At 39.2% G+C, this 26,688-nt stretch overlaps 2 protein-coding genes and 1 long non-coding RNA gene across 3 annotated transcripts in view; 1 reads left to right on the top strand and 2 right to left on the bottom strand.

The window, feature by feature from the left end:
- The first annotated feature begins 1,783 nt into the window (after positions 1-1,783).
- Positions 1,784-26,688, top strand: part of LOC140155836 (GRIP and coiled-coil domain-containing protein 1-like) — a 30,226-nt gene continuing 5,321 nt past the window's right edge. Inside the window, exons 1-16 of the mRNA XM_072178824.1 lie at positions 1,784-1,878; positions 5,017-5,175; positions 5,791-5,972; positions 7,438-7,617; positions 8,242-8,331; positions 8,769-8,897; positions 9,374-9,423; positions 9,838-9,979; positions 10,292-10,473; positions 20,359-20,555; positions 21,132-21,280; positions 23,325-23,441; positions 23,971-24,051; positions 24,751-24,881; positions 25,424-25,553; positions 26,011-26,213. Of these exons, the coding sequence (XP_072034925.1) occupies positions 5,091-5,175; positions 5,791-5,972; positions 7,438-7,617; positions 8,242-8,331; positions 8,769-8,897; positions 9,374-9,423; positions 9,838-9,979; positions 10,292-10,473; positions 20,359-20,555; positions 21,132-21,280; positions 23,325-23,441; positions 23,971-24,051; positions 24,751-24,881; positions 25,424-25,553; positions 26,011-26,213 (2,048 nt within the window). The 5' untranslated portion in view covers positions 1,784-1,878; positions 5,017-5,090. The remainder of the gene's footprint in view (positions 1,879-5,016; positions 5,176-5,790; positions 5,973-7,437; positions 7,618-8,241; positions 8,332-8,768; positions 8,898-9,373; positions 9,424-9,837; positions 9,980-10,291; positions 10,474-20,358; positions 20,556-21,131; positions 21,281-23,324; positions 23,442-23,970; positions 24,052-24,750; positions 24,882-25,423; positions 25,554-26,010; positions 26,214-26,688) is intronic.
- LOC140154108 (uncharacterized) lies at positions 14,168-15,473 on the bottom strand. The gene is made up of 2 exons (XM_072176716.1): positions 15,172-15,473; positions 14,168-14,816 (listed from the first exon to the last, which is right to left on the bottom strand). Exons 1-2 carry the CDS (start codon positions 15,471-15,473, stop codon positions 14,168-14,170), a joined length of 951 nt encoding a protein of 316 aa, XP_072032817.1.
- Positions 15,722-17,872, bottom strand: LOC140155837 (uncharacterized). Its single transcript, XR_011859433.1, has 3 exons — positions 17,808-17,872; positions 17,273-17,372; positions 15,722-15,887 (listed from the first exon to the last, which is right to left on the bottom strand). It is a non-coding gene; the product is annotated as an uncharacterized lncRNA (long non-coding RNA).

Genomic DNA, 26,688 nt, shown 5'->3' with positions numbered 1-26,688 from the left:
CTGGCGTAAGACCATCCGCTTCTATCAGATGTACTCTTATTGTTTTTTATGATAGCAGCTCTGGGCGGAAAGGCTGCATAGTGAGCAAACTGCGCTGAGCTGAGTGTAGCTGAGTGTCAGAATTACAAGTTCACTACGGTCTAAACCACCTGAAAAACTGTGCAATGTATCCCTAGGGGCTGTGTAATAATTATGAGCCCCCCACCGGGGGGTAAAATTTCCAAAGGGCTCGCCAAAATCGCTTGCCCCGACCCGCCCGCCAAAAATCGCTTGCCCGCCCACCAAGAAATCTTTGCCCCCCCCCCCCCTTGCACATGCCAAATTGTTTGGATCCCAATTTGCAAACCTTAAATGGTCTATATAGCCTATAGCCTACATGTTGCGAGCGTAGCGAGCAGGAAAATTGGCATATTTAAGGTTATTCATTATTTTAAACTGTTGTGATTTGGTAGTTCACAGCGTCTTACGAATGGTAGTGAGTTTTGGCAAAAACTGCATTGCTCAATTCATAGCGAGCGTGTAGGAGAATTACAATATCACAGATACACTTTTATAGGTGCTGCGGTTCTTGAGTTACGTTGTAAAGAGGGCTGAAACAACAACACTTTTGTAAAACGTACATAACTCATTAACAACAATAAATTAAGCAAGTTTGCAAAGTATATGATTTGTAGCATGAACTTTTGCAAAACATCAAGGCGTTAATTTTCAATAATATATTGATATAGATAATGAAAATCGATTTTTAGGTTGCTTCGACCAACAATACCTCGTCTACCCTTAAGCGTTTCCGTACAGTTTTCCTAAGCCTCTTTAGGGAGTGTTCATAAATACTTTGGTGGGGGGGGGGGGGGGGTGGGAAAATATGGGGTGGGGGATCAAAAATGTTGGAAGTGTCAGCGCGCATGAATGTTAAGTATTCAATTTTGTAATCTGAAGCTATACAAATCAACAAAATGTGCGCACTTTACAATTTGGTGTTAACTCCAAATGGTAATTTTTATGGCCATAGGCGTAGATCCGGGGGTGGGGGGATAACCCCTCCCCCCAATATTTTGATAGGATGGTCCATACAATCATCCCCCAATGTTGAACATGCCTGTATGGGTTTCTATCCAAAATTAACCCCATTTGGTCACTTTTAAAATAAAAAGTCAAAGTGCCAATTTTTTTGCACTTCGCGCAAATCAATTCCAGACTATATTTCACTAATTTAGCTTCAATATGGCAAATATTTTTGCGCGCTTCACGCTCATTTGTACCATGAACTTATTTTGTCGGCAAAAGGTGTTGGATTCCGTGACTGGACCCCCATGTCAAAAATGAAATCTATGCCACTGTTAATGATGTATATTTTTGGTTTCTTTTTCAGGACATGAAGGGGGGGGGGGGGTCAAAAATGTGTAGACCATAAAAAAAAAGGGGGGGGGGAGAAACCAAAAATCCACTTTTTTAGGGGGATCAAAAGGTTTTTTTCGTCCTATAGGCTAGGTTCCAACTTTCCAACCCCCACCAAAGTATTTATGAACACTCCCTTTTAGAGCGTTTTATTTAAAGGCGCCCCAAGAATGTGTGCCAACCCCCCTCCCGGCTTGCCAAAAATTCATCCCCCCCTTTCAGATGACTGTTTTAAAATTCCAAAATAATAAGTGTTGTATTAAAATCGCCTAGGAATAGTGGTCTAAACCCGGGGTATAAAACCATGTACGGCCGAAATATTAATGGACCGAGCGAGTGCGCGGTCCAATATTTTCTGCAGGATGTCAACCCTCAGTACATTTAGTATTCACATTTCCGGAAACACTTGCTGAGATAAATGAGACACGTTTACGTTGTTTTTGCATTTAAAAACAGATAGTTTGTGACTAAATGTAACTTGTAAGTGCTATATTTTTTGCTAGATTGTATAACTAGTAATAATTAACTCATATCCATACTATAAAAGTCAGATACAGACACACGGACACGGTGTCCCGTCTACCGGGCCCGTCTACTCTAGTGACTGACACTGACAGACTGTGTCTGTGAGACTGTCATGACTGTGTGGACAGTCAGTCAGTGTTTGTTAAAACTGTTATGCACAACAAATGATTGAGTACATTTTGGATAGTAGTCAACTCATTAGTCCGAATAATCGGACACAGAACAAAATATTAATTTCTGACATGATCCTGTTCTGGGTCTGAACTGTTTCCATATGAAATCTTGATGGCAAATAGGACAAAAGAAGCACATGGTTCTACTTCTTGACAGCTTTTTAATCCCTATTCATGTTACGTGAATCACGCTATTGTGGACCATTTTTCTGATACTTGAGTGTTTGGACAAGCGGAACGGTCTTTTGTCTACCTTTCTGTTTGTAAACAAACCAGGAGGTCGAAATCGTCCTCCTCACCGAATACGAAGTCAGCGTATTAAATAGTACGGCAATATCAACTCATGTACTACAGTCAGCTACACTCGGAGAAGAACGGCAGTCCCTTGCTCAGATTGATGCGAGCGCCTGTTAGAGCGACATGTGTGGAACATTCATGTTTGCACAAACGTTGGTCGGCCGACCAACGTTTTGCATGTCGTGTAATAGGCCAATTCTTCTTCTTTAAGGGGGTACTACACCCCTGGTTAATTTTGTGCCTATTGTTGCATTTTTCTCCAACATTATAGTGCATTGGTGACAAGTAAGATATGTATATTATAGGGGCAAGGACTACAACTTATGCACTGACAATTTTATTTCAGCATAGACAACAGTTGTGGCGTTACAGTCAAAAATGAGGGAAAACCAACATTTGATTAATACATCAATAACTATACTTGTCTTAAGTTGTTGAATTTTCGGTGCAGTAGTTGTAGTCCTTGCCCCTATAATATACATATCTTACTTGTGACCAATGCGCTATAAATTTTAAGAAAAATGCAAAAATAGGCACACAACTGGCCAGGGGTGTAGTACCACCTTAATACTAGTAGTGCTATAGCCAAAATATTAAATTCTCGATCATGAGATCCAACTTGGGTACGCACAGTTATTTGCGCCGAGCGTACTACGCAAATACCGGCGCTTACGGCGCAACCACAGCTTTTGAGAATTGACCAATCACACGGTCGTTGCTAGGCAAGGTCAAGGTTCGGTCATGCAGGTCACGCGATCGTGTTATTCTATGAAAAGTACGCTGACGCAGAAGGTACATCCTCTTATGATCGAGAAATTGTTATTTTGGCTATAGCCTCATATATGTAATATTAGCACACTGCGACTGCATACAGACAAGCTGTACTTATTTTTACTCTGGAACCTAGAGTAGATGAGTGTATTTTTTAGGGTTCGCAGGTTTTTGCCACAGGTGGAAAAAACCGCGGATTTAACCACGGTTTTAACCGCTTGGCAAAAACAGTTTTTGCCGACAAAAATGGAAAAAAACTAATAAAGTGATTTATAGATATAGAGTGTAACAAGGCCAGATTTTGTAATTATAACTTATAAGCAACATATCCAAAAGTGTCTGCTTTTGACATGACACGTCACATATTAAGAAATTAAAGGTATGCATTTTCATTGCTCAAGTGCATTTAACCGAAATGCGACATATATCAAATTCAAAACTTTCATTTTAAGGACTTGATCATCTTGATGAGATAAAAAATATGTTGAATGATTCATGAAAAGTGTTGTGTTACCCGGTACTGTATATTGTTTAAGAGCTTTCTGTGTCACTTTTTAACATTTGAGTGAGTTTTTGCCACTTTTTGCCATTTTTGCCACTTTTGCACACTGTTATGTAAACTGGTTAAAATGTACTTCTTTTTTGAAGCACGAAGACCATCACACACATGTGGAGTTTTGCAATCTCCCAAGAAATTCTGTCCAAACTCAATCCTCCAGCTTTTTATACCAGTACTCATGCAAAACCCATCATCTATTAAAATAAACCATCACTTCATTCACATCTTCACAGATGATGCAAGCTTGGGATTTCCCAAGATTAATTATACACATTAACCTTTCTCATTACATCACTTCCTGGGGGGTTTCCAAATGTCCATTTCACAATCTGTTATCAGGGGTTCCCCTGATGGTGCAACCATGCACTGAACATTCAGCAATATGGAAAATCCCCTATGATATTAATAACTCTGATTCAGTTTGTTTTGAACACCTGATGCATGAAAGGGAATTCCCCTAGAACATGCCATAACACACACACTCTTAAGTTTGTGGGGTTCTAACAATTTTGACATATTTGTCTTTATTTAGGATATACAGGGGTGAACACAACTGGTACCTTAATTTTTTTGCCTACTGTAGACTGTAGTACATATATACACGAGCTCATCACATCTAAAAGTGGGTCAGTCTTATTTTGTAGGTGCAGTTTGGTTGAACCATTTGACAGGGAGGAGCATATTTGTGTTTTACGTAGCCGTTTGTTTCCAAGTTAGCCATAACATGACATGGGAATGTAAAGCAATTCAATTTTGAATTATATTGAAATCTGAAAATGCTAAATTAAAAGTCATTTATATGGTGCAATGAACATGATTATTAATGTATTATGGCAAATTGCAATAAGTACCCGCTACTATGAAGTAATGAGTAGGATGGGCTTCTTCTTCATCAATCTACTAAAGTATAGTCTCGTTCCCAGACTGCATGTGACCCTGCCATGTGGCTTAATCATGAACATTGAGTATCAGGAACGGCAGACACCCAGGTGGGAAGAGATTGTTTTTGCTTTGATATTTATCATTTCTATTCCCCATGTTCATTCAAGTGATCGAGATTTGAATGGTAGAGATTTGCATCTCATGAAGATGCACTCTCATTCTTTAGTAATTAAACTGCCCCATGTTTTCAACATAGTTGTGTTGTGTGCTGATGTGATGATGATGTGATTCAGTAATAACCTATCAGACCTGATTTCATGTTTTTTACGCCATAAACTATGCCAAAATCAAATAGAAAATAAATTTGGAGCTTAATTGAGTTAAAATGTGTGTATAATTTGTTATTTACAGGTTATATTGTATACAATGGAGTAGGATTCCAGTATTTAGATGCATTATGAGGTAACCTGTACAGTTATTCCACCATGGATAGAGCTACTAGGAAGGATCTACTAGAGACAATTGAGCAGCAGAAGGATCAACTGGCCAGATATGAAAAAAGACTCAGAGGTACTGTCCACATATATGATTCACTTGTGAGATCATCAAGGAAATTTCCTAATTTGTTCAGAGTTATGAGCTATGTATACTAGTGTGAATGTGTAAGTGACAAGCAGTCATGCCAATTGGCTGATCAATAATCATTAGGTGGTAGCTCATCAACATCGCTTACCTGGAACAATTGAACAATTAGGAAATTTACTTTCAAAGTAATGTAAGACACTACAACATTATCGAACTGGTCTGTGAAATATATTGCATTAAGGAATGCAAATTTTTAGATCTATTTACCATGGATAGTCTTCCATCATATCCATAATACCTTGTAAAGGTGGTTGTTGGTTTATTTGTTCTTTTTACCCTTTCAACTTATATTAAAACTTACAAATAGAGAAGTAATTGTCATATTTTCTGTTTTAAAAGCATTTTGGAAATGGAAATCAGCACCCCTGAAGGCTAAAGTCCACTAGGGTCCGCTAACTGAGCATTGCAGCTGAGAATCACAGTTCTTATTAGTGGAATTATTATTATAGTATATGACTATGAGCATAAATTATCTGTGTATAATGTTCTCTAGAAGAAAGCTTTACCTCTTACATGTATTCACTATGTTGTTGATTTCAGATGTCGTTCAAGCATATAAAAATTTGAACAAAGAAAAAGAGGCTTTGGAGGCATCTGTTAATGCCCTGAGTGCAGCAGGAGGACAGAAACAACAGAGCTCAGCCTCTGTGTGCAGTGGTAGTGATGGGGAAGGAGGTAAACACCAGGAGGGGTTTGATGATCCACTAGGAGCTAAGGATCAGGTAAGAAAGTAATGATTTTGTTGCAGAGTAATCTTCAGATGACATGATGATATTTGTTGTCAAGGGCTTCTTCTATCTTGCTTGATGTTTCCCAGGGGCTCAATTTTATTGTACTTTGCATGAATTAAAATTGATTCTCACAAACTCATCTGACTAGAATCCAGTGAGAATCGACTGATCATCATAAATTACCTGGTACAGAATGGATATGTTTTGGGCAGAATCAAATCTGATACTCACAAACAATTTAGGAGAATTGTTGTGAGAATTGATTCTCTGATTCATGCTGAAATTTGGGGCCCTGTTTTCTCCTTGTGGTATTTACAAAAGGTGGTGAAATTAATCATTGCTTAAGCCTAAATGGAATTGAACCAAAATGCCATTCCCTTGGACTTAATTCTTATTAATTTTCTTCAATGAATATTTTTAAAGAATACATTTTTGAAGTAGCTGTAACAACATCACCAAAATTCTGCACACATTTATAAATACGATATTTACAGGTTGCAGATTTACCTATAGTAAGAATTCCAATTGAATGAACGCAGCTTTTAACAGCTGCACTCGATCAACCGCGATCGTGATATTGCGTATTTCAAACTACAACGCTGACGCATACGACCTTGGATACAATGCTATCCAATCACGAGTCGCGTTGGCATGGTTGATTCACTTCCGCGTTACTCACGCACAGTTGCACACGCTGGCGTACATCGCGCAGTGTACGCAAAAATTCGTCACGCTATTGAAAGCTGCGTTCATTCAATTGGAATTCCCACTATAAGACATAAAGGCATATTCAGCTTAAACATTGCTATGCAGTACGCACCCTTTGAGAATACCTATATTAAAGACATGAAGCAAAATGACACATATCCTTTACATCCAAATATTTCTGAGGCAGTAAAATGCAATAAGAGGTGAGGCATAGCCAAACCCATTGTAATGTTTTTACTGCAGAGGACACATTATTTATGATAAGGTAGCAGCCTTTATTTATATTCTTGTAATACTAGATTATATAGTACAATTTAAGAGGAATATCACTTTTTTGCTCAAATACTTTTGTTGTTTTACATAAAGATGAAATGTGTGCGTATATCCACAACCCAAGTGACACTATGTATCGCTTAATTTTATGCATAACCTGCTCTGCATAGAATGAACATTTTTCAAATTTAGGACACTCATGTGACACGTTGGAGAAATCACATTGCGCGATTTGAATGATGGAGGGCAGAAGTAATAGAATTCCACATACTTGTATTGATGGTGGATAACGAGAAACAAATAAATTAGTTATAACATAAGGGATCAAAGAAGAACCATTGTCAATCACCATTATCACTTTGTTTGCAGATTTGTCTAACAAAATCACCAAATATACTAACTCATGTTCTCATTTGCATACTTGTTAAATCCCTTATTATATTTTCAATGTTTGTAATGTACATGTACAATACAGATATCCGAGACTGCATCTGATGATGCAAGCTCCACTACATCACAAGATGCTGGGGGTAGACACAGAGAGATTGATCAGCTAAAAGAACAAGTATCAACCCTGATGAGTTCTCTGGCAACTGTTACTGCAGGGAAATCCAAGATGGAGGCCACATTCCAAGCTGATAAAAAGAAAATCAGGGTAAGACAGTGCTGTTGATGTACATGTACTGTACTCTATAATAGTAGGATCAGTAGCACATGGTCAATGTCTCTTGCATCATAGGAAACAAATTATCATTGGACATGGCAATTAAGTATTGATAAATGCGATGCTACAGGGAGATATTTTAACACCAGCCTGACAGCCAAATGGCTGGTTACTTGGCTGTTGGGCTGGTAACATTGCAAAAAGACATGCCTTGCTGGATGTGGGCTAATATTAAGTGTGTTCAATAAGTCTCCAAGATGTCAGGAAGGTAAAAGTTCATGTCATGCTGGGGCAAGTTAAAAGTACATGGCACCCCTGGGGATGCAATTACAGTCTTTCTTTAGGAGTGAAGTTGATATGTAGTTAAGCTATTTGCAGTCCTTTCCATTACATAACAGGTTTTCTGTAATCATCTTATGTGTTATACAGTGCAAAAAAGGAAGCAACGTGATAGTTGAAGCTTGCAGGGCAGCACATTAGCGATAGGATTTGTTTCTATTAAGTCATTCTCTGAATAATACGACTTTTTTTATATATTGCAATGATTTGACACCAAATATGGATGTATCAAATAGTAGAAGGTCATGAAAGTAATGAAATGATCTATCTTTGCAGCTAGAACAAGAGGAACTTACCAAGCAGTTTACAGATGATCGTGAGAAACTTCAGGAAATCAATATGCAGTTACAAGAACAACTTTCACAGGTAAAAAAATTGGCCCTTGCATTTATCAGTCAACAGCATTTCATACAGATGGTTAATGTCATATAATGATCACATTTGTTGTGAGCCAGTGTACAGAGAATCAGCCCATCAGGTCACGGTACATGGCTCTCATATTCCCCAAAACTTACTATATGGCTATTTTACTTTATCTCGCAAATAAATTACCCATTTAGGTGGAATAAACTTCCAGTGCCAAGCGACTGGCCAATGAATGGTTATAAATAAAACCAATAAACAATGATTGATATGTACTTTTATAAGTAATTTTATTTTGAACTTGCGAAGTGAGAACTCCTCAACATTTTGCTGAATGTATCCAAAACCCTGCTGCAGCCTGAAACCTGTAAAAGTAGCTAAATTTCCCAGCCAGCCAATGACAGTGTCAACTGAAATGAATATTTCTTTCTATCCTACAGTCAAAGTCCAAATTGAGGTCCCAGCAGCAAGAAAGAGAGCAGGAACAAATAGACCATGCAGTTATGTTGAGGGAGTTACAAACTCTACTATCACAAGAGAGGACAGAAAAGGAAAAACTGGAACATAAGGTATGTTGTATGTATTTGATATTCTTAGTCAGTGGCTATGGTTTCGCTTGTTAACGGTGAATTTCATTGGTTTCAACATGCTGTCTATCACACGGTAGACGGCAGCAATCGTATCGTCACTGAAGACACTTGTCGAAGTGTGAGTATGTAGCGCACTATGAAACATTTGTGGTTGCTCATAGAAAATAGGAGTGTTTGCTATCTGATAAATATGTGTATGATCTTTTAATGGTGGGAGGGTCCATGCTGACCTTAGTTGTGTTTTGTGTCTGTGTGAAAACACAGTCATTCCAAGGTTATCATTCCAAGGCACGTCGCCTTTCTGAGGACACACATTTCCAGTTTGTTGTCCTATGAAAGGCAGGGATACAAGGGTATGTGGGTGTAACTTTCTAACCATATTAGCATCAGTTTGACAGTTAAATATTTTTGCTCCTACAATAACATGTCATATTTGTGCATCCAATTTGTTGTAGATTGATGATTTAGAAGATGGCCTTGCTAAGGCCAGATCACAACCAGACAAGTAAGTATAATTTCAAGTCTACCATGTATGTGTGTAGCTCATGAAGAGAAAAATAGATTACCCCTGGATTATTTTACCATGCGTCCAGCAAACTTGTTGTATGTTTGTGTTCTCTATGCAATCAAATGTGGTGTACTGCTGTGCCAAACATGTGATAGTTGCTACATATATATGCAAACTTTTGCAAGACTCACAGTATTGAAAATGTAGGAGCATAATGTTGGGAGTGACTCACTCACTCATAAATATCACCAATAGCACAATTTATGAGATCCAATCAAGGTGGCTAAAATGTATGTTTTTAATGATCCAAATAAAGCCAAGTAAATGCTTGTTGAACTGAAAGGTGTAAGTACATAGATATAGTAAAAACTGATCATGTTACTGAAATGGTTTTTCTTTTCACCCAAACAGATCATCAGCATATGAGGACCATATCAAGAGAATGTCCAGGGAATTGGAAGCAGTAAAAAACCAGCTTAAAGAATCAGAAATTAAGGCTTCCAGACCATCTCCATTGTTGCTACAACTACAAAGGGAAATGGCTGAGCTGAAGGTAATGTACACTTAATTAACTTGTATTGCTTGGACTTGGTGCAAGGAGCAGGTTCTCAGATAAACGGCACACAAATATTGTATGTGACTGGTACATGTTTCTGACACATGGATAAAACTGACACCATCAGAAAATAGTGGATAAATATCAAGAAGAGTGCTTGCAGTGTCAGACTTAAGAATATTAGGGGGGAGGGAAGCCAATTCACAAAGACCTACAGTGAATCTTACTTTTAATTTTAAGGTTTTGTGAAACAACAGGCCCTTGAATATATCCACTAACTGTTTCAATTACCTGTTTTCCATTCTTCAGGCTCAGCATCGCATGCAGGTAGATTTAGAGCAACAGAAATCAAAAGAGGCTGAGGAGAGACTACGTAAGGCACGTACAACAGAAGAAGCTCGAGTGGCGTCGTTAGAGGCTAAGCTATCAGAGCTGTCTGCAACTGTGGGGAACTATGACAGGGTGAAACAACAGGACCAAACTGCTATCCAGTAAGTAATCAATGTTTATCATAGCAAGCCCTATTGTTGGCACACACCATGCATACACATCATTGAGTAAGGTAATTGTTATGTATACTTTGATCAGTTCGTAATCAGCGGGCCTTATAACATCGTGGATTAATATCAAAATATTTTATTTTGAGAATTGTCCATGACATCTCGCCAGAAGCATCACAAAGTACTAATTCAAGTCCTTTATTCCCTAATTCGTGAACTCAACCATGAATAAAGCATTTTCAATCCCGCCCCGCCCCTCCTTGCATACCTGCAATAAAACATTAATATACACATATATTGGGGAGCACCGAGCTTCGGTTGATAGACTGAACTGGACGTTGCTGCGGATACAAGGAATAGGTAACACTTACCCTTATCCTGCTATCTTCCTTACCCAACTTCCATCCTATCAGCATCTTCTTGAAACACATAAAGTTGCCTGTCAAGTAGTCTCCGAGTTAGAATTTGTTCCTCTGTTCTTTCTGGCATTCCTTCCCATCTCTTCCATTTATGAAAATCAACACGTCCGTCGTCTATCGTGCGATCTCAGTCAGTGAGCACACCACCTCACTCCGCGCCTCACCACACCTCCTATACCTTGCAAAACATTCTTATGCAAATCGTTAGCTTAGCTATTGATTGAAAATATATTTATTCCCTAATTAGTGAACTCAACCGTGAATAAAGCATTTTCAATCCCGCCCGCCCCTCCTTGCATACCTGCAATAAAACATTAATATACACATATATTGGGGAGCACTGAGCTTCGGTTGATAGACTGAACTCCCCTCCCAATCAGGCAATAAAGAACGGGACAGATCATGGTATAATTTCACCTATCCAAATCTTTATTTACTTATTAATCCAAATACAATTTATTCACCTGCTATGCCAGTCATACATTTCTGAAATTATTGAAAATACAAATGTTTACATAAATACCATTACATTTCTGGGAAATTGAAGCATTCCTGATTCCACACAATGCAAAAACCAACTTACAGACCTAAATTTAGGGAGACAGCAAGCCTATCCTTAGTGCTATCTTTGACATACCCATCTTTTGCGGTCTCCGACTTCCATCTCCCATGTTTCTTAAACAATCTATCAGGAACACCAAAGTTCGCGGCTGCTGATGCGCCTCCGCTACGTAGGCTATGGAGACCAAATTTTTTGGAATCCACCCCTACTTCATCAAGTGCCTCTCTAAACAGCTCTAAGCATCTAGTATAAGACAGTTGACCCTCTCTGAGGACATGTATACCAGTAGATTTACTGAAGTTGAGAGGCCTGAAAAGGTAATTATCATCACTCTCACTGTTCAGCCCTGCAATTAGCCTAGGGAGATAAATGGCAAAGTCAGAATTTTGAGACACCCACTTGGGAAATGATTAAGACCATCAATACAAGCATTTTGAGACCATCAGTAATGTTGTGGCTTTAAAAAAACCCTTGCCCCCTTGAAAATCAAAATTTGCCCCCAAAACACCCACAAACTGTATAGATTAGTACAGGAGTCAATAGGATAACACGTTAATGAAATCGACTAAGGTAATTATGTATACTACTTGACCTCACATGAACAGATTTGTATTCTAAACAGATTTGGGGGTCTTCAGACCTCACTACTACCCTAGGACCCCAAAATTTCAGAATATATGTCCACCTTATGGGGGTCATTGGGTCACCACCACTCTCACGTGCCCATCTGTCTGCAAATACAGAAAGTGTATATAGTTTGTAATTAAATGGGGACTTCAAATAAACTGATAAGTAGGGTCACCTTGTTAAATGATGTTCACTTCTTGACATAAACAATTGCTCTAACAGGCCAGCTTATCGAGAGTCTGCTGGAAGTTCTCATAATATAACAGTGTCCTGCCATTTCTCCTCCCCTCCCCAGGTAGGCCATGAGGGCATCCCCAAAATCCTGCACAGATTTTAATTTCCTCTTTCCACTCGCCAGTGTTACCATTATTCTGAAAATGGGGTCTACCTTAGGAAGGAGAGTGGTACTTTCTCTGGCAAACTGTATCTCAAGCTTCATCCTCTGTTGCTTTGTACCACCATCCACACTTGAGTCTGCTAGAAAGGGCTCAACGTCCACACTGTCCGTGAAGGGACCACCGCACGACTTGAGCTTGTCCAGCATGTCCAGCCTCTTCCTCTCATTCCTTTGAGCCATTTCTTGTCTCTGTTCTGCACCTACTTTAAATTTGTCCTTCATGTATTTACTCCAGTTGAGTTCAAGCTCCCGCTTAGCTTCTGCTGCTGCCTTGAAGCCGTGGAAGGAAGGAACTTGCCCTGCTCTCAGTTCCTGGCTCTTCTGAAGTATGACTGACCTGCTGACTGCTTTCAATGTGCGTATCTTTCTCTGCCTGTAATCTACTGTCCCACATTGTCTCTCCATGCCAATATTGTGAACCGGTATTGCATCAATGTCACTTGCTTGGTTACTCACCGGATATTCCATTGGGAATGCTTCCACATCAATTCGGTAGTCCTTCCTCTGCCTTGCTAGGACAGTCTGCAGGTGGGATAGCATTAAGTGGGTCAGCTTCTTCACTTCTTCAATGTGTTCCTCAGCAAGCTCATTGACAGGGTAGAGGACTTCCTCATTATAGGTCTTCTTCACACTGGAGAATAGATCATCAGATACACCGGGGTATTCAGGCTTGATGCATCTTGTAAAGTCTTCACTGATAGGCTGACTCAAACCTGCATGCAATCCTTTGTAGAATTCTTGGAGTTGAGTATGGGTAGCATCTTTCTCGGTTGTTCTAGCATTGAGCGGCTCCACCAAGTGCACACCCAGGTAGGCAAACACCACAAGAGCTACTTTAAGGTAAGGAAGCTCCAAAACTTCTCTGACGAGGCAGGCAAAGCGGTTGTTGATGTGAGGATTCTGACTAAGGATTGGACTCTGCCAAGTGGTCATAGTTGTAGATTAGGACGGCTGCTGCCCTGGAGAGGCATCTAAATCTGCTGTCCTTGTAGGCAAACAGTACACTGGACACATGCCTTTGTTCCAGGAAGAGAAGGAATTCCTTGTAGCAGTTCCAAGGTTTTTGAGAGTATTCAGGAGCTACCAGCTTGAGGCACATGTCCAGTGCTTGCCCTGCTAGACTGGCATTCTTACTGTCTAACTCTAGATCTACCATGAAACCCTTCAACACCTGTTCCATCTTCATATATATCTGCCTCTACCAACATCAGGCCTCATGACCTTATTCATTGCACTGTTGAAGCCCAGTGTAGTGTGACTGCCACAAAAGAGCTGACCTGCTGGTGTTTCCAGGGAGTACATTTCTGAATTTAACCCTTATCTTTAGTGGGATGTTACATAAGAGGGTATTTATTACATAATATACATATAATGATGTTTCCAACCTGGTTCAGGACACAAACAAATCACTCACATCAAATATTTTAGAACACATATGTAGCTAGCACTTTGCAACCAGATTGAATAGCAGTACATTGTGTAATATAGATTCGTACAATGGGGATTTTGTGTGTAATTCATAGGGTAAATTGCACATTTCGTTTTTTGGCAGGGGGCAAGGGTTTTTTTCATGCAATATGCCCAAATTTGGTATGTAGGTTTCTCAAATTACCCAATGCACCACCCCTGAAGTGGGTGTAATTAATTTCCAAAAAATGTGTTTTTACCCCTATTATCCCCCTACCCTACTGCAATCCAGAGATACTTATTAAGGGCTGCAACTGGACAAGTCGGTGAGTTTGTAGCACCCACAATCACCCATGCTCCTTGCCGATATATATCCCTCTTGCTTTTCATAATGAAAATATTGATGTGAGACACAAATATTTCAAGATCACATCTTCTGATATTAATCAACTCATCATGCCTGAGAAACGCAGCATAGGCCAACAAAACCATGGCGCATAAGCGGACCTTAATGAGGTCGTTTGATGCACCATTGTTATCTATTATAGCTCTTAATATTTCTGGTGTAACCGCCTCTTTCTTAACCACTGGTTTGTATAGCAACCTCTTGAGACCTTGTAATACTATATGTAAAAAATTTTTATCACAAGGGTTATTATCAATATTAGGTCTACAGTCATATTGCCATTTCAGTGCGTAGAAAAATGACTCTATTCTGGAATATGGAGCTTTCCATTGATACATATATAACATATATCGGCTAATGTCCTCCGCAGTTGCAGGAATTTGAGATACCTGATTTATAGTACACCAGTCCTTCCAACCTACTAGCGCTCTGTTGTATTTGTATACGGTACTCTCTGCCCTAGACGCCGCAGTCACTTGTGCAACAATCCTGTCATACTCGTCTACTGTTGAAGATCTGCAAAATATAAACAAATATTTCCACTATACTACAGTGCATGCTATTATCTGCCATCTCACTGAACCAGTATCCATCTTACATACTTATCATCCATGCGGATCAGGTTTGCATCTAGCTATACAGCTTAAAATCTATGCACACTTGCAATCCTTTTACCCAAAAACATAATATTCAACTCTGATCATACATGCAAAAAAAAAAAACTTCAGAAATGCCATCCGGCTAATCTGATAAAACTGTTCACAGCACTGAAAACCCCTTCAATCTAACACATAACACTGGGCTACGGAACCCTGGGCCAAACACAGAATTCTTGTTCCGACCTTGCGTAAATATATACTGAGAGTCATACAGCCTTATTATATGTGAAACAAGATGTGCAAAGGGGCTCTGTTTAGAAAAGAGCAATGGCCAAAAATATGCAGATGGCCACTCGGGCACCACCAAAGTTCCTACAGCTGCACAAGCTGCAATGTGTGCTAATACAGCTCCAACTTGATTAATAGGTGGAACCAACCAGTTATTCTCACCAGCCCAATTGGTGGAAAAAGCATCTACATGTTCTGTTTGTGGGCACCAATATCTTGAATTGAACCTTTTAATCTTGCAATTCAGCTCATCAGCAAACCTATCTACGGTGTGTGGGCCCCACATGCTGTCCATAAAATGAAAAAACTGTTGACAAACCCCCCAATCGTCCAAGTCGATCAATCTACTAAGCGAATCCGCTTGTTTGTTCTCATCCCTGGGGATCCACTGCACCTTAAGAGAAATATGATTTTCTCTACAAAACTGAAAAATTGATAGGCTCAATCTGTGCAACTCTGCAACCATACTACCTTTGGCGACTACTGATACCACACCAGTATTATCGGTAAACAATTTTACTGTCTTACCAGACAACATTGGTGCAAATGCTCGCACTGAAAGTTCCACTGCCTTCAGCTCCCTCCAAGTTGAGCTTTGTGCTGATTCAAGAATGCTCCAATTCCTTTGTAACTTGACTCCATTGCAATCAATCACCCACGCCCCACAGCCTGTATGACTTGCATCTGAATACACAATTACCTGTGGAATCGAATATTCAAAGATCATTCGCTTATTCAATCTTATCAAATTGTTCTTCCAGAAAAACAATTCCTCTATGAGCTTACTGTCACTGTGTACTGAATATATTTTGTCCCAATGTGCTCTGACTAAAATTTCATGATGCATGTATCTAGACATCAATTGACAAATCATACAAAAAACTGGATACAGAGAAATTATCTTGCCAGCCAATGAAGCTATTTGTCTAGCCGAAACGAATGGCAACTTATCTTGCATCGTGGATATGCAATTCATGACATCCAAGATTCTTCTCTGTGAAATCTCAATACACCCTACTTCACTATCCCAATTCAAACCTAACCAGATTAGGGATCTACATGGTGCCCAGTGTGATTTCTCAATGTTTGGCACTAGACCTGCCTGAATCAAATCCCTTTTCACTTGTCTAGAAGAAGAATCACATTCTGCATATGAATTTGCTCTGCCCCACCCGTCGTCCAAAAATAGCACTATAAATGTACCTTGATTTCGCCAGTGTCGGACTAGGGGTTTCAAACATCTTGTAAATACGTAAGGGGCGGTGGCTAGACCAAATGGGAGTACGGTAAAGATAAAATGTCTGCTTCCACTCCCGAAGTCCCAACTGAACCCCAGAAAAGTAGTATGCTCATGGAAAATGTCAATATGGTGATACCCTGATTTTAGGTCAAATGAAAAAAGGAAATCACCTTTCTTGAAATAGCTCAATGCAACTGATCAATCCTCAAATTTGATTTTCTCTTTCCACAAATATTGGTTTACGAAACGAAGATCTAAAATTAACCTCATTTTACCAGAATTTTGTACCAAGAACCGAAAGAGGATTTATCACTGGGGTAAATCTGAACATTCATGAATCAGCCCTTTCAAAAGCAAATCAGAAATCGCATCCTCAACAAACTTTGGCTGATCTAAAGCAGATTTGTTATTCTTGCATAACTTATTGGGAGGAGTGTCAATAAACGGCAGCTTATAACCATGTTGCACCACATCAAGCACAAAGGAAGAATAATAATAATAAATAATAATAAACCATGCTTATATAGCGCTTTACACCAAAGTCCCTAAGCGCTTAAACAAATTATACATAGACAAAAACATAACAAATAAACATTAGTATGCAATTTTAAATAAATAAGTTTTCAGAGATGTTTTAAACTGATTAACAGTCTGAGAGTTTTTCACATGTAATGGTAAACTGTTCCAAAGTTCAGAGGCAGCAATAGAAAATGAGCGATGACCATACTGAAGCACCAATACTCATCCAAAATTGTGCAGCTGCCTTTAATCTCCCCTTTACAATGGGTTCAGTGTTACCCTGTTCATATTCGTAATAATTGTTCATGTAAAAGTCATTGTCGTACCCTTCATTAACTTGAACTTGAAGTCCCTGACTGCCCGCGAAGCTACATGATTGACCGGTCTCAGCCTCTTTCATCCCCATTGTCTTTATCACTAGATTATCTGTATTATAAAGAAAGACAACAAGCAAACAGATTTGTCAACAAGCACATCTCATGTATGTCCTGCCAATGTGCTAAACAAGTTGATATTAAAAAAGAAACATTCGCTTAGTTTTTTATACATAATAATACATCATGCCTTTGCAATGTACTCTAATCGTACATTTATGATCAATCCGATCTTTACCAGGTACTCAACTCATCTTGATATTAATCAATATCGTAACATGGTATACATCCATTCACATTTGCAATGCCTGGCAATCAATGCCAATGATAAATTATCAACATGATTTACGCTGTGACTATCAACACGTAACATCTCGCTTCACAACACATTTAGTACAATGTTTACCGATTGCTACAATACATGGGTTTGCTTCAGCATATGTGCTAAGCCCGAAATACTTTGAACCTGTATTCACCATACAATTACCTGATAGGTATGACTGCATTTCTGTATTGTTTTGACTAGAAGTAGAACAATAATTATCTCTGCCCTGGGCGCCGCCATCTTTGACGCTTGGTTGTTGTGTAAAGGGACAGTTTCTCCTCCAATGGCCGCCTCTGCCACAGGCTTGGGCCTGTCTGATTTTCTTCTCATCATCTGAGTTACTGGCTAAATCGTCGCTCAGATATTCGTCGACCGCTGTCCAGCCTAATAATATTAGAAATATTAAAAAAAAACCAACACCACTATCAATAATAAAAGAATCTCCCTATTATTGTATGAAAAGTATAATAGCTTATCATGCACGCTACACTCATGCTCCTTACACACAATTCCCGGGAATAGGCGATTTTCCGCCAATTATTGATTTTTTCAGAAATCATTAGAGATTTGTACCGGACTTTCAGAATCTCTACGGTTAATCATCTTGAACCTAGATTCATCAGCACATTTACATTTAATAACATAACGTACATCACTATACTGAATTAATTCACACTTCATGTCAAATATTCAACTCCACTAACCTGCGTCTGACTTATCTGCAAGTCTCACCAATTTATTTCTCTTCTTCAAGTCCGCTTCGGTTCGCTTGATTTCTTCCTTCACTAACTCAATCCTCCCGGATTCCAGATGCCCCACGCCTTCTCCAACTTCTCTAACACTTCGAATTAAATTTAAATTGGGACTTGTTCCTTTGAATCTGAAAGACAGCCCGACTCGCGTTTCAACTGTTGAGCCGCCTCCGACAGCTTCTTGTCGCTATCTTCTTTCAATTTTGATATAGAAGTGTCCAGGTAACTCTGAAAATCCTTCAAACTCTCCCTAATGGCTGCGCCTACAGTCGCTGAAATACTCCCTTCACGCTTATCACCCACCTGTTCCTGTTGCTTAGAAGGTCCTGGTATTCCTTCCCCTTCTTCGTGAGACATATTCAAAAACTCTGTGAAACAGTGTAGGCGAGTGACTAGCGCGAAAATCAACACGTCCGTCGTCTATCGTGCGATCTCAGTCAGTGAGCACACCACCTCACTCCGCGCCTCACCACACCTCCTATACCTTGCAAAACATTCTTATGCAAATCGTTAGCTTAGCTATTGATTGAAAATATATATACTTTGTCTACTTTCTTTAACATACAAAACATAGATCAGACAGGTCCACTAATAGCACTCTTAACGTGGGTCTACTTTTCGGTGTAGTGGTAAAAGCCTAACATTTCTCGCCTATTACAAGCGGATCAAACTATAGGCCATAACTGTGTGCAGTCATGTGTCCAAATCAACTTTGACACAAAGTGAAAATTGCAAGTTTTGGAGTTTTGGATCTATACCTTCCATTAGTTTTCTGTAATTTGGAGATTTCTCTATCATTTGCTGTCACTAATATTTCAAATTAAAGAAAACATCCTTGCACATAATGTGGCTGTGAGTTAATGCTCAGAAACTGAAACCTTATTTATCATCAGGGGTAGCACTAGAACTAAACACTCCAGTGTCCGCAGGGACCCCCGAACTTGCAGAAAATTAAAAAGTAGGGGGTCCGGAGTAGAGTTTGGTGAGTCCACGTTGCACAAATGAGTACGGTCTGCAATAGCGCTAGATTGAAAAACTGGGGGTCTGCAGGGACCCATGAACTTGCAGAAAATTTAAAAACAGGGGGTCCGAACTCTATTTTGGTGGGTCCGGGACCCCAAAAAGCAACTTAGCGCTACCCCTGTTTATCATGCATACTGTATCTTGGTATTCAAAAAAGTGTTTGTTTTTTTGTGGTTTTTTTTAATAAGATGAGTGTTGCCAAGATTTTATTTTGTTTATTGTACCTACTAGTTCTGGCTCTAATGTTAAAACTTTCTTATGTTGTAATATTTGTTATAGATATTTTTCATATTGATTGGTTGACTTTTTCACATCTTGTCGATTGTAGTCGGTGGATGTCGCCAGATTTTCCAGCGGCATCCACGGTTGCTGTCGCTTTGTCACTCGTAATCCATCCTTACCCCAATATATATGAAGACTGAACTACAACACAAAATGCTACCTGCCTGAAATTTGTGGTTGTTGAAACTACAACATAGACTTATATTTTAAACAGACAATCCAGCAATGGTCAAATCCAGCATCATCCTTTAATAAGGTTCAAATTGTTCCATGATGTGCAAAAGATGAAAAGAGCTTGTTACCACATATTTGTCAAAGCGTAGCCTTGATATTTTTTGTGTAGACACAAAAGGCAGGCAACGGCATGCATGATTTGTTAGAGTTCTCATTACATACCAATCACAGGGACTTTGCCTGTTGGTGCACTGTCTGTACTTCTTTATTATATGAACTACAACCGCTGTCTAGCAGAATGGTCCACTTGCATGTAGTATAAGACAGGTTGCAAATTGTTGTCACTTTGCCCTCTTTCTTACTTGTAACTGATGTGCTCTAACATTTTTTAAAGTTCCTTGCTTTGTTATTTCATAAGCAAGTTGTTATTTTTTCATTGATAAGACAACAGTTTTTGAAATAATATTATTTTTATCCATCAGGAGGCTGAAAGAAAGGATAACTCAGTTAGATTTAGAAAATACAGCCCTAGCGAGGGCAGCAAACAAGAAGCAGATAAGTGAAGTGGAGGAGATTTCCAATACTGCCACAGTCACAGAAATTATTGAGAAGATTACACAGCTGAAAGGATTACTTAAATTGGCTAATAAAGACTCAGATAAACCAGTTGATATAGATGGTAAGGTGTTAGTCATGAAGCTGAAATTTATCACTGACTACCCAGTGAACACAAACTCATTTCAATGTGTTAAAATATTTTTCTTTTATTTAACTTTAAATGTTGAGTTATTGAAGTATTAAGAAAATGTTTCAAAATGTTCTGTATCAAATAATATTGTCAATGCCTCAATAACATTATGCTCTAATGTTTTGTGGCAATTTTTAAAAATGTTTTATAAATTGACATTTAAATGTTTCCGTAACCTTTGTGTGCACCCGCTTGAAAATGTTACAAAACTTGTGTGTTTGCTGGGTAATAAGGTGAATTGATACTTCTTTTGCATGAAAATACATAATTTTTATATATCCAAGTACTTATTGATGAGACAATTTAGGTTTATCATATCGTATCAATAATGTACACATGCCAGCGGGGCTAGTAGATTAGAGTTTTGCAGACCTGGCATCGACAGTACAGGCCAGTATTATGCGGGCGTGTGTAAAAATCCAGCCCTGTTACCTAGGCCCTGAATCAGAATGATAGCTTATGTCTTTTGACAGTAGAAGTTGAGCAACCCTGTTGTTGATTTTTCAGAAGTGTGCAATATAAATGTAGAAGATGACAGCAGTAGATGTACAAATCCAGATCACCGAGCATGTCAAAATGAGCTCAAGCAACTCAAAGAAGAGTTTGAACGCTACAAGACTAGGGCACAATCAGTACTCAAAAACAAAACGTACAAGGTAAGTAGATGCTTATCAAAGCCTCTTGATCTTATTATTGTATTGTTTATTTCCAGCGTACTCATTAGCTTAGTTGGTAGATCATTAATCAATAATTTGGGAGGTCCTGGGTTTGACTCCTGCAGAGTCAGTGAGATTATTTCACAGACTGTTGCTTACTTAATGCAGTGAAATGTGTTATGCTGGTTTCATACTGCTTGTCGCTGAGTGGCACGATGCTTCATCAAGTCACCAAGCAGCATGCCACTTGCTGCTAAGTGGTGTGATGCTTCATCAAGTCACCAAGCAGCATGCCACTTGCTGCTGAGTGGCATGATGCTTCATCAAGTCACCAAGCAGCATGCCACTTGCTGCTGAGTGGCATGATGCTTCATCAAGTCACCAAGCAGCATGCCACTTGCTGCTGAGTGGCATGATGCTTCATCAAGTCACCAAGCAGCATGCCACTTGCTGCTGAGTGGCATGATGCTTCATCAAGTCACCAAGCAGCATGCCACTTGTCGCTGAGTGGCATGATGCTTCATCAAGTCACCAAGCAGCATGCCACTTGCTGCTGAGTGGCATGATGCTTCATCAAGTCACCAAGCAGCATGCCACTTGCTGCTGAGTGGCATGATGCTTCATCAAGTCACCAAGCAGCATGCCACTTGCTGCTGAGTGGCATGATGCTTCATCAAGTCACCAAGCAGCATGCCACTTGCTGCTGAGTGGCATGATGCTTCATCAAGTCACCAAGCAGCATGCCACTTGCTGCTGAGTGGCATGATGCTTCATCAAGTCACCAAGCAGCATGCCACTTGCTGCTGAGTGGCATGATGCTTCATCAAGTCACCAAGCAGCATGCCACTTGCTGCTGAGTGGCATGATGCTTCATCAAGTCACCAAGCAGCATGCCACTTGCTGCTGAGTGGCATGATGCTTCATCAAGTCACCAAGCAGCATGCCACTTGTTGCTGAGTGGCATGATGCTTCATCAAGTCACCAAGCAGCATGCCACTTGCTGCTGAGTGGCATGATGCTTCATCAAGTCACCAAGCAGCATGCCACTTGCTGCTGAGTGGCATGATGCTTCATCAAGTCACCAAGCAGCATGCCACTTGCTGCTGAGTGGCATGATGCTTCATCAAGTCACCAAGCAGCATGCCACTTGCTGCTGAGTGGCATGATGCTTCATCAAGTCACCAAGCAGCATGCCACTTGCTGCTGAGTGGCATGATGCTTCATCAAGTCACCAAGCAGCATGCCACTTGCTGCTGAGTGGCATGATGCTTCATCAAGTCACCAAGCAGCATGCCACTTGCTGCTAAGTGGTGTGATGCTTCATCAAGTCACCAAGCAGCATGCCACTTGCTGCTGAGTGGCATGATGCTTCATCAAGTCACCAAGCAGCATGCCACTTGCTGCTGAGTGGCATGATGCTTCATCAAGTCACCAAGCAGCATGCCACTTGCTGCTGAGTGGCATGATGCTTCATCAAGTCACCAAGCAGCATGCCACTTGCTGCTGAGTGGCATGATGCTTCATCAAGTCACCAAGCAGCATGCCACTTGTCGCTGAGTGGCATGATGCTTCATCAAGTCACCAAGCAGCATGCCACTTGCTGCTGAGTGGCATGATGCTTCATCAAGGCATCAAGCAGCATGCCACTTGCTGCTGAGTGGCGTGATGCTTCATCAAGTCACCAAGCAGCATGCCACTTGTTGCTGAGTGGCATGATGCTTCATCAAGTCACCAAGCAGCATACCACTTGCTGCTGAGTGGCATGATGCTTCATGAAGTCACCAAGAGGCATGTTGCTCAGATGCAGCAGCATGACTGTTAAAGCCAATGTTGCTGCTTTGTGCTGGTTGATTTGTTCTTCATACGTCTCCTGAATTGACTTGAATTCAGCTCATGAAGGAGTGATCGATATTGGCTTGCTGCTGGTCACCGCAGGCATTGCTAGGCTGATTGCGTACGACATAAAAATTATCGTCAAAGTGGCAAGCAGCAAGAAACCTGCTTTAGGATCAATGTCTTAACCATTTTTTAATATTCTCTATAGGATACATCCAACAACAAAGAGATAGAGACACTGCAGTCACAAACCAATGATTTCAGAGAGCGTGTATCAATATTGAGGCAGCAACTAGATGACGAAGAGGCAAATCATAAACAAACAGTAAGTTCTTTTTCTAAGAATAGCAACATGGAATGGCAAATATATGCATTTAATATCAGGAGCTGACATTAACCATTAGGCTAAAAAAAATGTTTGGTTGCCCTCAACCGACCGACCCAAAAAATTGGAAATCTTGGGTCGTTTTTTTTTGGCCTTATGACAGTACAATTTGCAAATCAAAGAATTGGTTGATTTAGAGTTTGTATGTCAAACCCAAGAAACTTACATTATTATCCACTTGCATTTGTTTACAATAGCCACATTCACAGAATTGTCACTTTGTATCTGCATGATTATGCATACACAGGGAAGTAGTCAAAATACTGCACTCTGATGCTGTTGCAATCGACCAATGACATGTTGAGATGGCCTAATAATATTTTATACATACCATTCAATGGCTCAAATCAATGACATTGTTATATAATACAGTTTAATCAGTTACTGTTTTGTATGTATACAACTTTGACCCCTAAGCCCTATCTGTAAAGTTTTCTGTTGATCCATTTTATTTTCCCTAATATTTTAGGTAAGTGACTACCAAACCAAGGTTTCACATCTGCAAGAAAGATACAAACAAGATCTAATGCAGAAAGAAGTTGACTATAAGGTAAATATAAAGAAGAAAATGGACCATGTGTTCATATGCTTGATTCAACTCCCAATAGACAAGACTGTAGATGTACTTCCAGTGACCTGACCTTGCCTTTGTTTTCTTTATTATTATTATTATTATTATTGTTATTATTATTTCAAGGATTTATTGAGTGCATTTCCACAAAGTCCAATGCGATTTACATAATAAAAATACATACAAAGTATGACTACAAGAGACATAAATACATATCAAAAGCCTTATATAAAAAAAGGAAACATTACCAATTTCAACAACAAAAATGTACATAAACATACCAGCGTGGAAATTCAAAAGAATAAATTATTAAAACCATTGTATTCATATGAAACATCAGAGATATATTAAAAACTAACATACATAAAAGTAGCCAAAGTCCTCCACAGGGCCTTTTTGAAATGTTAGTATTCTTGTTAAGTGATCCACAGTACCTTTTTGAAATTTTAAAGAAGAAACAAAAAAGGAGAGAAGATGAAGAAAGAAGTCACTTATCTTTTTCCATGTGTTATTGCTACTTAGTATTGATCATTGTATAGGTATCTAGATACCATTTTGTGTATGTTATAGCAAAGAGTTTCATGTGTTATTGCTACTTAGTATTGATAAATAGTGCTGAACACTTTTGTTCATTGTATAGATATCTAAATATCATTCTGTATATTGTGTATCTTACAGCAAAGAGCTGCAGACTTGGAGCAGCAAGTTCACAGGCAACGTGACAGAACCATGGCTCTAGTAGCAGAAAAAGACAGAGAAATTGATAATTTGAGACACCAACTGCAGAATAAATATGGTGCTGTTGGAGGGTAAGTAAGCCATTACATGTGGTTTGTATTGTATCTATAAGGTTATGAATTAGAATCAAAGAATGGTCATGAAATTATTTAAGCTTCTGAAACTAATAATGTATTGTCCATAGAACAACATGCCAAAAGCCAACTTCTAAGTCAATTCAGTGAAAGAAACTTGTATCGCTGGGCAGAGGCAGAAACAAAAATTATATTGTTATTCTCTAACTTGAAAGAAATAATAGCAGGTAAACGAAATGAATGAAACGGATAGAATAAAGGCAAATGGAATACAGTTTTTTGATGAAAGACTAATCAAGGGAATATGAATTTGTCAATGCAAGCAAAGAATGTCACATTCAAGTAACATCTCATATACAGCTAGGAAGCAGGGGAATAAGCTCTAGTTTCTCAAGTCTATAAGAATGTGTTTATTTTCATAATATAACCCATTATCATAGTGCAGTTTGGCTAATTTAGATTAGTTATTTATCTTTTTAAACTTGCTAGCTATCTTGTTTCATCTGAACTTAGTTGTATATTTTTGCTGTTATTTCTAGTGACTTTCCCGAGAGACAAATATCTGATGATGCAAGCGTGTTCACAGATGCTAGTGGAAGTGACGATCAACAAATACATTCGGATGTAGATGAAACACTATCACAACTCACAAAAACACCTTCTGCAATGGTAAGGCAATTATGTACTCCCATGATGGGTAACTTAATTTATGCATATTTTACTTTTCTGATAGCTGTCAAAAATACAAAAAATATTTTGAGCAAAAACTCCTGGTTCAACTTCAAATCATAATTCAAAAGTTTGTTTTCTACTTGAAAAACAACAAAATATTTGTTCATTTCTCTCAGCTATAAGTATACCATTAGGTGTAGCTTAGCAAGCCATGTAAAATGTTATGTATGAATACTGTCTGTCATGTAAGGTTATGTAAAATGCTATATTTTATAATCTATTTTAAATGAAAATTAGTTTTTATGGCCAGGAAGGACACTGACAAACACATTTTATTTATGAGCCTTTTTTTGTAGTTCTGGATATGGGCACACAATATTTTTTTGACAAACCTTCTCCACTGTGGTTTTCAACAACATATAACATCTTCCTTGTCATCCTATATCCTTATTAGGTGCAGGGCAATGGTTCTTCACTCCTCCACTTTGCAGAAGAACGTGCACGTAAAGAAGTTGAATTAAGGTCAATTAAACAACAAAAGCAGCAGACAGAGGGCGCTTTACGTCAGTTACAAGATAAGCATATGATGGCTGTAACAGGGTATGAAGAACATGTGCAGCAACTACAGGATGAAGTGGAAAGGTGGAAAAGAAATAGGTAAGGTGGACAGTATGGTGCAGTGGCTAGGTTCAATCCCAACAATTGCGACTTGGAAAAATATGATGAGTTCTCTTGATAAAATGCCATTTAAAATTGGGTAAATGCCCTTGCTCTTCATAGGGGATTTTAAGCTCTTGTTCCCATGTGCAATACCATACTTATCCAGGATACTTATACACTGCAAGATTCTTGTTGTGGCCATCTACACTGTTGCCAAGATACCTGACTGGTGCACACAAAGTACCTACATAGTTCCAATGCTGCTACTGCACAGGACCCAGTAGTGGTACTGCACTGTTACTACACTGATACTCCCATGGTACTGCACAGTACCATCCCAAGTACCTTGGTGACAGTGTGCCTGTGCAGGCTGCCCCAATAGGAATCTTGGAGTGTGTATTTAGCTCACAGTCAGTGTGGAAAAGAGTAGGATATTAACCCTTCAAAACCCACAGTGTGTTGATCTTCACTT

Source organism: Amphiura filiformis, chromosome 6 (assembly GCF_039555335.1).
Source record: "Amphiura filiformis chromosome 6, Afil_fr2py, whole genome shotgun sequence".
In the NCBI taxonomy this organism is placed as follows: domain Eukaryota; kingdom Metazoa; phylum Echinodermata; class Ophiuroidea; order Amphilepidida; family Amphiuridae; genus Amphiura; species Amphiura filiformis.
This window is presented reverse-complemented; position numbering and strand designations above follow the sequence as displayed.